The following is a 16,289-nucleotide window of genomic DNA, read 5'->3' as shown; positions in this document are numbered from 1 at the left end:
GTTTTAAAGTATAGAGTGGCAGTCAAAGAAGGAAAGCTTCACAACTGGAGCAATACACATGGCCGTCTAAAGGGGGTCCCCATAAAAGCATGCTCCTGGTGGCTCCACACTGACCTATGGCCTGATTGGAGTCCACCAGGAGAAGAGCCATCATCATCTAATTTATATGCAGCTTTTCCACAAGTGCCCAAGGCAGCTAACAAAACAGCAGTACAACAACAAAAAAGCATACCGATATATCTGGTGCTCCCAAGGGTAGGCATGGTAGGGCACCGGCCGAGGGCCCACATTTCAGCAGGGGGCCACTGACAAAAGCCCCCTGAAGTTGCTCCTCCTCCCCAACATTGCAACCTGCTTGTTCACCCGCCTCTTGCTCTGGCCCAGACAAGGGAGATGGCGAAAAGGAGCAGCAGCAGATGCCACGGCCTCCGTGCTCACTGGCTCTCTGCCAAGCAAGCAGTAGCAATGATTAGGAAGAGGATGAGGAGCAATAGCAGCTGGCGACAACGGCCGTGAGAAGGTAGGCTCACGGAGGGAAGGGGCCCATTCCTTGGAATTCCCTGCCCCTGGAGGTCAAGCACACACCAACACTGTGCTGTTTCCGGCACCTCCTGAAAACAGCACTGTACTAGGAGGCATTCCTTAATTGACCAGTCATGGGTTTGGGGGGCATTCTGTTTTTAAAAATTTAATTAATTGTAATTAATTAATTTTATTAATTAATATTTTAATTTTTAAAATTTAATTAATTTTAATTTTAATTAATTAAAATTAATTAAAATTAATTTTAATCTGATGTTATCTTTTTATCCTTTTACTTTTTTTCTCTTATGCATGTTCACTGCTCCAAAATCTGTTCTAGATATGGAGCGGTATATAAATATTGTAAATAAATCAATACATAAATAAGTCCAGGGTCTAAAATGAGCTAGCTGCAACGCTGCCTGTATTTGAAGGCATCCTCTATTTCAGTCTTCCTAACTTGGTTCCCTCCAGATGTGTTGGACTGCACCTCCCACGAGTCCCATGCTGGCTGCTGGGAATGATGGGCATTGCAGTCCAACACACCTGAACTGCAGATTGAATAGGCAACCAGCTCACCTGGTCAGCCTTCCTGAGTAAAGTGAGCTGGTTTGTCTTTCTGTTTAAATTACCAAAAAAAGCATCCTTTCCCCAGATTTTTCAAGGAAGCTCACAAAAAGGCACACGCCCTCTAGTGTCCATGCCCCCACCCCCATAACTGGGATTCCCGGCCATGCTGCCCCTGAACTTAAAAGTTCAACCTTTAGGCAGCATGGCTAGTCAAGGTTAATACAAGTTTTAGTCTTGTATTACACATAGCAAAATCCCTAGGTCTTTTCCCCTCAATGTCCAATTATGGGGTCCCCGACATGGAGCCTGTGTTCCTGTCCAGCTCTCTGCACTCTAGATTTTTCCATTATTATTTTTATATTAAATTATTAATACAAATAATTTTAATACTTTAATAATTATTAACTTATTACTTAAAACAAACTGAAGCGCCCGTCTCCAGAGCAGTCTTTATTTCCAAGAATGCCTCCGGGCCCCACGTGAGCTCCTAAGCTAGACTGAGAACATAAAATGGGGGCACCTGTGACCCAGCACTTTTGTTTTGAAATGTGCCCAGCCACGCGGCAAAAAGAAACAAGATATGCTGGGGGTGGTGGGGAGTTATCCCGGGGAATTAGGGAGGGGGGCATTTTGCCTGCACTATGTATTTGGCCTGGGTTTGCGGTGTACAGTGCACGGCCGGCCCAAAGGGTAGGCATGGTAGGGCACCTGCCGAGGGCCCACACTTCAGCAGGGGGCCACAGACAAAAGCCCCCTGAAGTTGCTCCTCCTCCCCAACTTTGCAAACTGCTTGTTCACCCGCCTCTTGCTCTGGCCCAGACAAGGGAGATGGCGAAAAGGAGCAGCAGCAGATGCCACGGCCTCCGTGCTCACTGGCTCTCTGCCTGCCAAGCAAGTGGTAGCAATGATTAGGAAGCGGATGAGGAGCAATAGCAGCTGGTGACAACGGTGGTGAGAAGGTAGACGGACTGAGGGAGGGGGCCCATGGACGGTGTCTTGCCCAGAGGTCATCAAAAACCTGCAGCTGGCACTGGATGGACCTATCTATCCTTCCTCCAACAGGCTCACTCACTCGCCTGCATGGAATTCCTTGTCACCTACGGAGACGAGGCGAGTTGTTAGGTAGAAGGCTGTGATGAATCAGAGAACAGCGCTTGTGTGTTGAGAGCAGCAATGAGGCACAGGCCTCCCCTCCCAGCAATCCATCCATGCAGGGTTAGGAATAGCTTCGGTGGGGCGATGGAAGAAGGCAGTTTGAAGGACCCAAAATAAAACAAAATGGCAAAGTGACTTTATTAAACAGGCAACTTTGGTTTTTATTGTTGGCGTCTTGGCTGGAAAGTTTGGAAATTCCAGAGTCATTCTAGCGTCGGGCTGCCAGTGCGTACACAGTGAGACATTAAAAAAAAAACAAAAAAACATTCGACGCAAGTGAGGGCAATATAAGAAACACTTAATTTGTAATGAGCAACAACAACCCCCCCCCCCAATATGTCTGCCTTAGGTTGCCACACCATCATCAGCACAAGGAAAGAAGCTGGGGCTTAGTTCAGTCACCTGCTCTCGGTGCACCCTGCAACAGTAAAGTACACTCATCACCACAACTGGATGCAGGGGGCGGGGGGGCGGGCAGGAGGAAAGAAATGTTGCAGGGACACAGCTGAGGATCTCAATTTTTGTGAAAGAATACAATAAATAAGACCTACTGCTTGTAGCCGATGTGCTCGTACATCAGGGTGAGTAACACCTGTGGCCCCCTGACCTCTCCTGCAGGCCTCAGCAGCAGGGCAGTAAAGAAAAATCGGTGGTTTGCCACTAGAGAGCCTTAGAGAGGCCCAGATTAGCTTGTTTTCTAGCTAGTTTCGGCTTTTCTAAGGTTCTGGAGTGGTTAGCTGCTGAATTTTGGCGGCAAACTGCCAATTTATTTTGGCGGCAAACTGCCAATTTATTTTGGCACCGTGCCACTGAATTCGGCAGTGACAGCAGGAATTCAGCCTGCTGGGGGCGGGGGGGTGACCTGAGCCCCGGGCCTAGAAATCGGCCCCCAGTCCACCCAAAGTTGTCCACCCCTGTCATACATGTTTGGTTGGATACGCAACACTTAAGTCTTGTTCCGAACGTTTCACATAGTCTAGCTTCCTAAGATCAAGCACATAATTTTATTCAATTTGCCAGGGTACCTTAAAATGCGGGGGGTGGAAGAATGGATCTGCCTTGGCTTTCTCCATCGGCTGCTCCCTCAGTCAACAACAGGGCTGCATTTAGTTCACAAGCAGCCTGTAGCTTACAAACACGGGGGGTGGGAGAAGGGGAAAGGGAGCAACGCAAGTACCGAAAGAGACAAAGACATACAAAATTTGGCACAAATCTGTAATGGAATTGTCATGTGAGTTCTCTTGGCACCTGGGCAAAAAAAGAAGACAGGGTTACGGTCCCCTCACAATACAGTACAAGCATGAATAAGTCAGTGTTATCTTTGCCAAGTTTCAGCCTTATCTAGGGATTCATTATGGCCCTCAAACCGCAAGAAGGAAAAGGGGACATGTCCAAGGAGAAGGAGATGAAAGACTGTTTGAAAAGGAGGAACTCTTTAACAGAAGGGTCCCTTTTTTGTCTGGCGTACACCAAGAAGCAGGGTTGAAAGGGGGGAATCGCTTGGCCATTTTGTCTGTTTCTTAAGGACTATTTTTCCCTCCTTTTTTAAAATGTAAACAAGAGAATTCTATGGAATGAGTTCATATTGTGGAGCGGGGCGGCGGGGGGGGGGCAGAGAGTCTGTCCAACTCGGCGGGAAAATTCCAACGGGCACAGAGGATCTTCTTCACAGGTGCCGGGAAGAGGGTTCCCCAACTGTCATGACATTTGTTGCACATGTACAAAAATGCCAGCTGTGACAAGTCTTTGGGATGCGGACACAGGGAAAAGTGTAGAACAAGGGGGGGAGGTAACAATGCCATTTCCAGATAGGCTGGCATCTGCCCCTCCCCTTGGCATCTGCCCTGAAGGGTCAGGGCAGAAAGAGCAGCAATTGCTGCTCCTTGCAACTGGAGTAGCGGCTGTTCTCTCACTTGGCCCGTTTCTGCACGGTGGCTGTCGATTGCCACTTGCTCAACCAGCCGAGCCAGGAGGCTCAACTTGTGGGCAGAAGCCCCCCCCACACACACACACACCTGAAGCTGGCCCCATCTCCAGGCAATGGCTCCCCCAGCACTTATGGTAAGGACAGGAGCTTCTACAGATTGAGAACCCCTCACTTGTTCATGAGCCAGCACAACAGCAAACCCCCCAATGCAATGGTCCGATCCCTGTCTGGACCAAAAGTTTATGACACCAGCTTCTGGCTCACAAATTGCTGGAAGCTGCTGAGAGAAAATGGCTGGAGGTTGACTCATGGAATGTATTCTAATTAATTTTTTGGTCATCATCTCTGAGCGTTCTCTCTGCCTGCAGCAATTGTTCTGGAGGAGTGCCAATGCCAGGGTAGGATCGAAGGCCACTAAAGATCCGTAGATCTGACGCTTCACCCTCTTTGAGGTTTTTTAGGGGGTCGGATCCATTTGTGAGTAAATCAACAATTCCCTGGGCCTCTTTGGCTGATTCACTGCGTGGAATAGGTGGAAGCGCGCGTGCACACAGCACACACACACACACACACACACACACACTTACTTTCTGGCAAACACTGGGGAGTTCTTCCTAGGTAACACTCCAATTCTGGTTCCTTACAATGACCTTTGGTGGAAGAGGCATCAGGCAGAAATAACACCAGCAGAAACAACCACAACATGAATTTGTTTTCTAAAAGGGAAAAACTGGCTTGAACTGGTCTAGCAGTGCGTGCATGTTCGTTCCTTTTCTCCTTCATGGGACCCCCACCCGACCCCCAAAGTCGGCAGAAAACAGCCTACCTGAAATGGCACATGAATAAATTGCTCTGCCACTCCATCTCCCTCCCTGCCCAAACTTCCCCCTGGCCATGTTATCACACAATCAATAATTTAAAAAGAAATTCTCCACAGTTCATTCCGATAAATAAATGTCACGAAGCTCGATAGGGAAACAGCAGGCCAGGGGACTTGATCCGTGTCCCGTTCGCTCACGTGGAGGCCAAAACTCCTGGCACCCTAAGCAGCAGAGTGGGGAGGGGGAACCACCCCCTAGAATGCCTTCTATGGTCAGTCACGCCCTTTTCCTAGCTGTTGCCTGGCGGGTGGGGAGGTGTTGCCACTGCCGCCTGTCACAAGCGCTCAGTCCGTTTTCCACACCTTGTTGAGTGCCTTGACCACTTCGTCATAGATGATGAACACGATGGCCACATCCAAGCAGACCCGACCCAGGCGGGGGATAGTGCCCTTGTAAAACCTACACAAGAGGGCGGAAGAGGAAAGGGGTGAGAGCAGTGCTGGCTGCAGGTATAGGAGGAACCTTGGGTAAGACACCCTCAATGAGTCCCCTCTCTCAGTGAGTCTACCTTCTCCCTGCCATTGTCACCAACTGCTGTTGCTCCTCAACCTCTTTCTCGTCATTGCTGCCACTTGCTTGCTTGCTTGCCAGGCAGAGAGCCAAGGAACAAGTAGGATGTGGCATGTACTGCTCCTCCTTCTCACTCCACTGTTGTCTGGGCCAGAGTGAGAGACAGGAGGAAGAGCAGGTTGCAATGGCGAACAGGAGGAGCAACTCCAGCAGGCTCTTGTTTGTGGGGTCTTGACAGGTGCCCAACCATGCCTACCCTTGACGCCAGCCTTGGGTGAGATGGCATTTCACAGAGTCCAAGCAAGCCAGATGTAGCCTTGGGGGACAGTCAAAAATGGACCTCTCTCACGATCTCCCTCAGACCTGGCCTTAGCACATGGCACCCTAGGCTCCACAGGGCCCACTGCTGAAACCTGCCCCATGGCTGTACCCCCTTTGAAAAAGCATCTGGGTACTACCACTTTAATATTTCCCACAATGCCCCAGGGTGATGCCATATCAGGGGCACTGTGAGAAATTAAAATGGCGGCTCCCGTCCCTAGCTCCCTGGCGCTGCCGCCAGCTATGTAGAAGGGGACCTCCCAATGGGGCACTTTGCTCAGGGCCCCTCAAACCTGATCTTCCTGATCCAGAAACATGCTGTGGGCACAAAGGTGCCAATGCTCACATGCAGCTCCTCTTCCTGTAAGAGCCATGCAGGAGCCTAATTCCTGACAACAACATGGAGGTCGTAAAAAGAGACAGAGGGTCCTGTGGCCAGTCCTACAATCCATTCATTAAAACAGGAGCAGGCAACTTGTAGTGCAAAACATCTGGAAGGCCACAACTCCCAGCAGCCCTAGCCCACGTAGCCAAGGGTGAGGGATCATGGGAGTTGTAGGCCAAAACATCTGGAGGGCCACAAATTGCCCACCCTTGCATTAAAAGGAGGACGCAACGTATGCCTGTTATATTAACGTATGTGTTTGCATTGTTAAATGTGACCCAGGTAAGATAGGGCCTTAGGGATTGAGGAAGCTACATCTAGTGAGTGGTGTTTTCGGATTAGGATTTAGAAGGGGTAGAGAAGGTTAGGACCAAGCATAGATTGATTAATAATAATATATAACTCTTATATTAAATAAAAAAATTATTTGTTTGTTTTTAACTACAAAATCCCACAAGTTGGGACATTTCTTATTGTGGTACCATTAGAAAACATATTCCCTTGTTACTTCTCCTGTATTGGGTAGAGGGAACCAATTAGGCATACTGGGTGTCTCTTTAAGCCAGAGAGAAAAAGGGGCTGAAGCTGTGTGTGTGTCAGTGAGGACAACTGACCCAGCAGAGGCAGACGTCCTGAGAGGGTTTTCTTCTCAGTCTCATCAGGTGAAAGCTGGAGAAGGTAGAACCCGAGGCAGAAGCATCACGGAAGACCACATTTAAAGTTCACAAATTAGTCCGTAAAATTACCATACAGACGATGACACAACATGCCTGCAGCTACTTCCAGTCAGAACATTGATTTCATGCAGACATGCCACCTTATTTCGATATTTCTCCTGATCACTGTGCCAGTGTCCTCTTGATGTTGACTGCCTGGCCGTGACCCTGGGTACTTCTGAGACTGGGTTTCCTCAGTGGTTCAGCCACACTGCCCTCATCACTAGGTAAATTCTTAGCTACCTCCTTTAAAGGCGACCGTGCCTCCACTGGTTCAGCTGGGATAAAATCACTCCAAGGTTTACCTGCAAGAACCTACTCTGGCTGATACAGCCCACCCTTTGGTATATGGGTCAGCCCACCGCCACCTCGTGCCCTGCTACTGGAACGCTAGCTCCTAATGTGGAATGTGAGTTGTGTGAATGTGGAGGGGGCCATGGAACGGTGAAATAAAAGAGACTGAGGGGTCGGCAGAAGGGGGCAGTGGAAGGAGTTGCAGAGAAGGCCAAGGAGGGCGGTGGAAGAGAAGAACGCTGAGGAGGAAAAGACAAGGGAAAGCAACGGAGTGGAGAAGCCAAGCATGAAGAAAAAGGAAGGGGCAGAGAGAGCAGCCCTCAGCCAGAGAGAGGGATTCAGTGCTTTGGACCAGTAGCAACAGTCCAAGGAGCTATTAAAGCGATGGTCACTGTCCTGACAACCAGTACTGTAGTGGTAAATTTTGACGTGCAGCTGTAACAGTCTCCATAGCCACGCCCACAAGGAGAGTCTAAAAATGCAGGCAGCTGTATTGATCCATATCCACAAACCAGTTCCAGCAGTTTTATCCCCACCAGGAGCAGGTTTTTTGTAACACACACGGGTTTTAATTCCCCATTCAAGACCAAGACACCCACAAAGTACTGTGCATGAGAACAGGGAGCAATATATTGTTCTTGGGAAAATCCATTTCCCCCCAGCTACTGAGAGGATTGCAACTTAGCTCAGAGGGAACAAGGAATTCCAAGGGGGGTGGGGGGAGATGTCGTCAGCGTCCTGCAAATTAAAAAAAAGAGCCGTCCCTGCGAGCCCTGGCTCCACTACACCACTGCTGACAACAGTAACGCTGTGACAGACTGTGGGTTAAGTTCTGAGTTGTGTGTCTGATTTGGCTTGCACAGCTACGTCTGCTATTCAGTGAACGCTGCTACTCACTGACATCCAAAAGCTAATTCGGTGTTTTTATTTATATTTGGTTTATTCCAGAATGGTTGTCATCTGACCTGTGCCTTAGCTGAATCCCACTGCCCCCACAAACACCGGGATTGTAAAGGCGGAGCAAAGCCGGCTCCTCGACCAAGGCGCTGGCTGGGGGAGTGCTCTCCTGCTGTCGCCTCAGCCGGGGAGCCTACTGGGGAAAGCCCAAGCGGAGTGAGGCAGACTCTCTGACTGGGGCATTGGCTGCAGGCACTCCACCCGGTGCTTTGACCAGGGACCCAATGACATCAGGGGGTGGAGCTCTTTCCTCGACAACACAGAATGGACCTTGCCCCCTGATGTCGTCCAGACCATCCAGACCAGGCGGGGGGGCTAGACCAAAAAAGTTTCTTCACCCCTGCTTTACACCACCCAATCCTGCGCAACTAAGGCTCATCCCCCCCAGCCCCCATCTTCCAAAGCTCCTCTCCAAGAAACCAAAGAACACGCAGGACTTACGCAAGCGGCCCTTCGTATTTCATTATCTGATAGGCACAGTCCCAGGTGCTCTTGTACTTGTGCGCCTCAAGACCCTACAAGGAAAGGGAGAAAAAGAGAAGATCAGCCATTTGGATTTAGGAACATCTCCAGAAAGAGATTAAATACCAAGTGCCCGCTCATAGGGGGTTTTTTTTGCAGCTCCACAGCCTGTTTCCAGCATGCTCACCTTGTCAGACCTGTTTTATTTCAGCCTCAGGGCCAAACTAGAAAGATGACAGAGCTCCGTGATCGGATCTCTCATCTCTCCCTCTCTCTTTGTGTAAAGTTCATGAAAAAGACACCTTGCTAGATCAGACCACAAGGTCGATCTAGCCAAGTATTCTGCCTCCAACAGTGGGCAGCAAGATGCCCCTGGGAAGCATCCTGTATACCAGGGGTGGGGGGAACCTGTGGCCCACTGAGATGTCGTTGGACCACGACTCCCAGCATCCCTGACCATTGGCCATGCTGCCTGAGACTGATTGGAGCTGACGTCCATCCACATCTGAAGGGCCCACCCCTGCTCCATACTAATGGCAAACTCATTTTCTACGCATGGATCCTTATGTAGACGACACAATAGCCTCCAAGCACAAGATGGAGGTATCAGCCAGCTTGGGGAAACCTCAAAGGTTTGCAGAAGTACAGAAACTTTGGGAGGAAAAAAAACTAAAGGGGAAAACAAACGAGGACTGAGCATGCTCAGTGAGCACGGAATGCAGAGTGTCTCTTAGGGGGCGGGAACAGAAAACCAAGGGGAAGGGGGAATGGAATGGAGTATCCCTGGAAAGGGCATGGCTGCCTGGTTGTCTGAACCCCTGAACAGGAGCACTCCACAGTGCAACTTCTACTGAAGGTCGCGCTCGAAGAAACAGGACCACCATCCTTTGTCCTCAGCACCTGGTAAATCAGGCAAAGACTGCCCCTGGTTATGAAGGTTCTATTCAATTGGCAACCCTATCCCCTGTTCATTTATATAACCCAGCTTTCCCCAACCCCCCAGATATGTTGGACTATTCCCATCACAGGAACATAGGAAGCCGCCTTATACTGAGTCAGACCATGGGTCCATCTAGCCCACTGCAGTTAACACTGACTGGTGGTGGCTCTCCAGGGTTTCAGGCAGGATTTGTGTAGAGTCAAAGAATAGTAGGGTTGGAAGGGGCCTATAAGACCACTGAGTCCAACCCAACTGGAAACTCTACAGTTAAAAGGGGACGGATATGAAATGTGCCCTATTGGATGGGGAGCAGAAATCTGAAACAGCTGAACTTCTTAAGGAGAAGGAAATACTATGTCATTTAAACAGGAAGATAGCAGAGCTTCAGAGAAATGTTATTGGGGAAAAGACCAAGGTAAATAAAGTTATGATATCACAATTGTTGCACAGAACTGGAGTTTTAGAAAACAGTATCTTAAAAAGGAAAACGTGTCCCATTGTACATTGTTTTAATTTAAAATTAACTCATGAACTTGATTAGAAGCAACTTCATGACTGATCTCAAGAGTTTGTGGAAACTAAATAGAAAGATGGATTTCATGGATATTTCCATTATAAGGCAGTTATTTATTGAAGAAACACACTATTATTAGGATAATTAATAGTATGTAGAATAATGAAGAACAAGAACTAAGGGAAAGTAGTCTGTATTTTAATAAAGTGTCTGCAGTATTTTTCCCGTTGTGCTCATTGAGCCATTTTCTGTATAGTGTTATGAACAGTGTTTCGATGTGTTCCGCTAGCATGTGGACAGCACTGGATGCTGCCCTTTAATTTTAATAAAATGCCACCAGATCTAGGAAATGCAAGATTATACAAAACTGAGAATCTTCCTAATCACGGAGTTTAGGGCCAAACTAGACATAGCACACCAATGTCTTCGATTCCTGCAATGGGCAGGGGGTTGGACTCGATGGTCTTATCCAACCCTACTATTCTACAATTCTATGAAATATTTTCTCCAGTTATAATGGGTTGGAGTTTAGACTCCACCCCTTTAGCTTGTGATTACTTTTGTTTTCCTATTTAGTTCAGTCTTAGCCTGTTCCTCAGTAAACAGCCTCTTGTTCTTCGGGCCTACGAGTGAGTAATCTGTTTCATTTATATTAAATAAAGGGGAACTTCACCATTTGTTTCCCCCAACCCTACCTAGAGATGGTGGGAATCGAGCCTGGGACCTCCTGCATGCAAAGCAGGGGCTCTACCACTGAGCTACAGCCCTTCCCAAATCATCCCCAGCCAGCATGCATGGGAGTTGTAGCCAAACACAGCTGGAGGGCAGGTGGTTGGGGGAAAGCTGGCCTAGCCCGTCTTTAAAAAGCCATCGCAACATCCGTCAGCAATTAATTTTGCCAGACCCCCCTAGTTTATGAGATATTTCGGCTGTGGAGCACTAGACTGTGGACAACTGGCATGTGCCTACCAAAATGTGGCTCACGTGATCTGGAATTTGGCCTTCTAGACTAGAGTGAGTACATACAGGCCTCCGAGTTCAGCGCCTCTGGATTGTCTTGCACAATCGCGAATTCCACGAAGCGGAACACAGCTCTAACCCAAAGCAATGCCCCCGTCCCACCCTTTAAAGAGGAGGCTGGTAGGGAACATTACCCCTACCCTCATCCTGAGAGCCACATAGGTGATTTGGCCTACCTGCATCCTGGTCTTCACGACATCCAACGGGGTGTTTCCAAAGACACTGGCTGCCCCCGCAATAGCCCCAAATACCCCTGTGACGAGCGGGTTTATGACTTTATTTGGGTTGTCCCCTTGAAGAATAAGTGGCAGCGCATGAGGACAAACAAACAAACAGAAAGCAGGCTGTCAGGGATCGGATGGGACAAGTTGGATGATATCAGGGAGCGGGCCCCTGTGGCCTGGATGAGGAACCTCTGCAGGCCAGATAAAATCCATGGGTTGGAGGTTCCCTATCCCTGACATAAGGTATCAGCCTGAAAAAAGTTAACTACATATTTGATTTTAGATTTGCCTAGTACTGTATCCATTCCAGCCGCCCAATTTGACTTGCATTGTGCTTATTTATTATGTTACTAAATTAAGGTTATGGGACAATGCATTTTATGAAAAGATTAATATAACAGCAGAAAATTTCCCAGCCTACAACATTTAACCCATCCTTCGAAACCCCACCTTGGCTCCTCTCCGACAGATCTTTCGAGTCTCGGCTTATGACGAAAATTTAGCAGATTGAGTGTTCAACTCCACTTCCAACTGCCCTTCCTGCATCAACTTTTTGCTCTCTGTTTATTTATTACATATTTAATCTTGCTGTTCCTCCAAAGGCCTCAGGGGAGAATACACGGTCACCACCCTCATGTTTAATCCTCTCAACAACCTTGCAAGGGTAGGTGAGGCTGCAAAATGGTGGGCGGCCAAGCCTAACCAGTAAACTTTGTGGTTCAACATGGATTTGAACTAGGGCCAGTCCAAGTAACCACTACACCACACTGTCGTTCTCAAGACCTAGCTGTTGGTATAAATCCCGTCTCATACAAAGTTGGAACTCTCCTCTCCTCTCCTCTGATCCTGTCTCAGTCACCTACAACTGCTGATGCAGAGGAAATGATGCAAAACCATGGGAGAAACTAACAAGGAGAAGCATTATCAGAAGGTAGAAAGAGCCATCAATAGACTCAAGAGCCAAGTAGAAGTGTTGAGTTTTTCCTGCATTCAAAGTTCTGCTCTTGTTAACACTGAGCTTTTGTTTTGTGTTTGAGCTTAGGGAGTCATTAACTTATTTCATGTTAAAACAGCACTTCTGCCTAAAGTGAAGTTAAAAATTAAAAAACAGAGGAATTAGTGAGCATAGTTTATTGGGAGGAAGGGTCTTGCGCTCATGACTATTCACTGTGCAATAGTGAGGAGGAAACTGGATGAACAGCACCCCGTAGTGGTTCAGCTACAAAGCATCGTTAATACCTCGTTCGCACATAACAACAACCAGAGTATGAGTTGTAGCCTTATCCAGTTTATCTGTGATTTGTCTGCCAGATGATCGCACAAAGCTCAGTTGTTTGTTCAATTCCTGGGTTGTTTGACTCCCTTCTCCTTCGTCCATTCCCTCCCTATATCCCAGTGCCTTTGCAGCACTGTAGTACTGGCATGTAAAGCAGCCAGGTTTTTTGTTTACCAGTCTTGCCTGCCACCTCTGTAGACTGGTGAAACAGCCCATGAACTATCCATGGTTCTGGGTTCACATGTAACATCAACCCATAACTAAAATAACCCAGAATTCACAACCCAACAATAACCTATACAAGTTATCTTCCTGGGTTGTTCGTGGTTAACAAACCATAGTTAACCCATAGTTCTGGGTTCACACATAACAACAACCCAGGATTCAACAACCCATACCCAATCCATACTCTGGGTTGCTGTTACATGAGAACCAGATCAGAGTCTTGTGGCATCTTTAATGTGTGATTGCCTTTCAGGGGTCTGCTTTTGTTATTAATTAAACAGCATGCGTGTGTACATGTGTGTGTGAGGGGTGAGGGAAGATTGGGGCCATGACACACAGGGAGAGGGGTTAACGAGGCACAGTCCTGACAAAATCATCCTGCTAAAGCTGCTATTTCTGCAAGAGGGAAGTTGGTTACTGACACCAGTGCATGCTGGGGAAAGGAAAATCTGAAAAGTTCCACCAGCGTTGGTCTTATATTTGTTTCCTTGCCATAGTAAACCCTTCAGTTAGTAGATTTCGGACATCATTCAGGGCCTAACCAGTAGAAGGAGCGAGCCTGTGGAGGGAAAGTAAGTGATATGTAGGAAATATTGTCAAAAGTCGGGCTCCAATTACCTTTGTACCAGTTCCTGAGAGCTGTCATGACAAAAAAGCGGATGGCCTGGTTCGATCCCTGTTTTAGGACTGTCGCTGTTAAACCCTGGTATGTTCCCCTGAAGCCTGGAGCAAAAAGAAAGAAAGAAAGAAAGAAAGAAGGAAGGAAGGAAGGAAGGAAGGAAGGAAGGAAGGAAGGAGATGAATGGAAAAGTGGTAAAACCAAATCTTCCAACACAAGACACACACACACGCAAAACATGCTTCTGTGGTTCGCAACAGAGACTCTGGCATTTCTCCTCTCTCTCTCTCTGTCTCTTGCTCTCTCTCTCATGAGCATGCACACATACATGCACATTGCAGCCTTTCCAGATGTTGCTAAATGCCCTCAAACCACTTAGCTTGAAAATTGTGTTGGCATGATTTTTTTTTTTTTAAAGGGGGGGGGAGAAAACTGGCATCTTTTCAAGAGGGAAGAGGTCCCCAAGTCACACTGGCATCCATTCTGATCAGGAGTTATCACTTGTACACTCTGTGTGACCTTCAGTGGCACAAGACGAATCTAAAACTAGATCTTTTTTGTGCTATAAAAATGCAGTTTCTTGACTCTGAATATCATCTGGAGGGCACCAGGTTGGGGAAGGATGATATAGGGTCACAGATGAAGATGCACACAAGAGCCTTCAGAGGAATCAAAGCTGTGAGATGTTAAGGAGCTGCTGCAATCCTTGAAGCTTTCCCTTATTCATGGGTTGAAGAGGGGCAAACTCTTCTAGAATCATAGAAGTTTATTGCTGAAAGAGAGCTTCGAGGTCGTGTAGGGAAATTCCTCCTGATATTTAGCCACTTCACCCATTAGTTTCTGGCCTGTCCCCTGGAGCAACAGAGAACAAGTCTGCTCCATTCTGGTTCACGGATCATTACCCACGGCCAATTTCTAATCACACAAAAGCCGAAAGGTCTCCTTGCGATGAGAAAGGAAGGCGTCATCTCACTGCTAGGTCTCACCTTGTTCCCGGACGATCTCCCGTACTCCGTGGAAGAATCCTCGATACTTTGGCTGCGGGGAGCACTGATCATGGATGAACTTCACCTGTGGAGGAAGAATACCAGAGAACCTATCAGCAAAGCGAAAGAGATTTCAAAGTCACTCTAACTCTGAAGGGCCCATAAATTCAGTGGGTTGAGCACGTCTTTTGCATGCAGAAGGTCCCAGACTCAATCACTAGTTTAAAAGAGGATCTCAGGTAACACAGGTGGAGAGGATCTGGGACTGCAACTCCCTGCATTCCTAGCCAACAGCCTGGCAACAGGAGTTCTGGTCCAACACATCTGGAGGTTGGGGAAGGTTGCTGCTGTACTCCGTCCACTGTATTCATTTACTCTGTCCTGCTCTGTTTTAAAAACTAGAGAGGTCTTTATTGTTTAGATTCAAGGCAGGCTAGGGCAGGGGTGCCAAACTGCAGCCAGGGGGCAAAATCCGGCCTGCTAGGGGTCCCAATCCAGCCCTCCAGAGTTCCCCAGATGGCTATGCCCCCTTATCCTAGGCCCACCACCTTTCCCTTCATCACTGGTGGTTTCCTGGCATTTTGCAGTTGTCCTCCCATTCTAAACTGTTCAAATGGCTCTCCTAAGGCAGTAAGAGATTTAAGCTAAAATATGCTGCTATTTTTGGTGCCATCCCTTTTGCCTTTGGCTTATGCTTGCTGGGGAAAGCTGATCTACCTGGAGAGCCACTGCCAGTCAGACAATAAATACTGTGGGCTGAATGGATCAACGGACTGGTTCAGAAGAAGGTAGTTCTTGCCTTTGGGGAGAGAAATGCAAGCACCCTAGCAACCTCTGCCTGCTCATTCCTAGGGGAGAGATCCTGCAATGGCTACTTGCCATAACAGCTAAAAAACGGAAGCTTTGTGTTCAGAGAGAACAAGCAAGGAAATGTTGCAGCGTGAGGCACTGCTGTTCAGGATTCCAGCCGCTCACTCCATTCCATTTCCCTTCTGCCCCCTACATTTTCCATTTTTCCCCCTCGTCAGTCAACGTTCTGCGTCCACTGAGTAAGCGCAGTCCTCATTGGGATGTTCTGGGGTTTCTTCCGCTTTAAGCTTTTTTTCTCCTGATCATGAAATTTTATTTTATTTCAAAATGAAGTTAACAAAATAAAGGCAACAAAAGAAGAAGGTACATAATAACAAATCAAAACCACTAAAGAAACAAAGGAATTCACTAGTTATAAATCTCAGTCTATAACTGATATGCTTATGTATCTAAGTAAAATGGCTAAATTAGGAGCTCAATACCGAATGAAAGTTAAAATACAAGTTATACAATATACAAAAGGAGTGTGTGCGAGTGTATGCCGTTTTGTGTGTATTAATCAGAAAAAAGATGGGCAACTGTACTTGGTTGGAATGTTGGCAAAAGGTTGAAGAGCTTCATGAAGCCGATTGGTGGGAGATGCAGCACAGAGAAAAGGAAGGACTTCTCTACACAGCGCATAGTGAAACTATGGTACTCGCTACCACAGGATGTAGTGATGGCCACCAATTTGGATGGCTTTAAAAGGGGATTAGACACTGTTTTTATGTATTTTATTGTTGTAATCTGCCTTGGGAGAGCTTCTGCCCTTGAAAGGCGGCCAAGAAATACTTTAAATAAATAAAATTAAATAAATAATTCCTGGAGGAAAGGCCACCAACGGCTACCAGTCTTGATAGCTATGTGCTACCTCCAGTACCAGAGGCAGTGATCCTATGTACTGCAGTTACTGGGAAACATGGGCAGGAGAGAGCT

At 47.5% G+C, this 16,289-nt stretch overlaps 1 protein-coding gene across 2 annotated transcripts in view; it reads right to left on the bottom strand.

Annotated features, from left to right (window-relative positions):
• Window positions 1-4: 4 nt before the first annotated feature.
• Window positions 5-16,289, bottom strand: part of SLC25A1 (solute carrier family 25 member 1) — a 66,654-nt gene continuing 50,369 nt past the window's right edge. The window contains exons 5-9 of one of the 2 annotated variants that reach the window (XM_084819558.1): window positions 14,505-14,589; window positions 13,518-13,622; window positions 11,351-11,466; window positions 8,680-8,753; window positions 5-5,454 (exon numbers count right to left, since the gene is read on the bottom strand). In XM_084819558.1, the coding sequence (XP_084675684.1) occupies window positions 5,340-5,454; window positions 8,680-8,753; window positions 11,351-11,466; window positions 13,518-13,622; window positions 14,505-14,589 (495 nt within the window). In that variant the 3' untranslated portion in view covers window positions 5-5,339. The remainder of the gene's footprint in view (window positions 5,455-8,679; window positions 8,754-11,350; window positions 11,467-13,517; window positions 13,623-14,504; window positions 14,590-16,289) is intronic. The other variant, XM_084819557.1, reaches the window with a different exon arrangement.

This window comes from Heloderma suspectum, chromosome 13 (genome assembly GCF_057233095.1).
Source record: "Heloderma suspectum isolate Gila_16-S chromosome 13, 16-S_ref, whole genome shotgun sequence".
NCBI classification, from domain to species: Eukaryota; Metazoa; Chordata; class Lepidosauria; order Squamata; family Helodermatidae; genus Heloderma; species Heloderma suspectum.
Note: the sequence above shows the minus strand (reverse complement) of the source record. Positions and strands in the feature narration are given on the sequence as shown.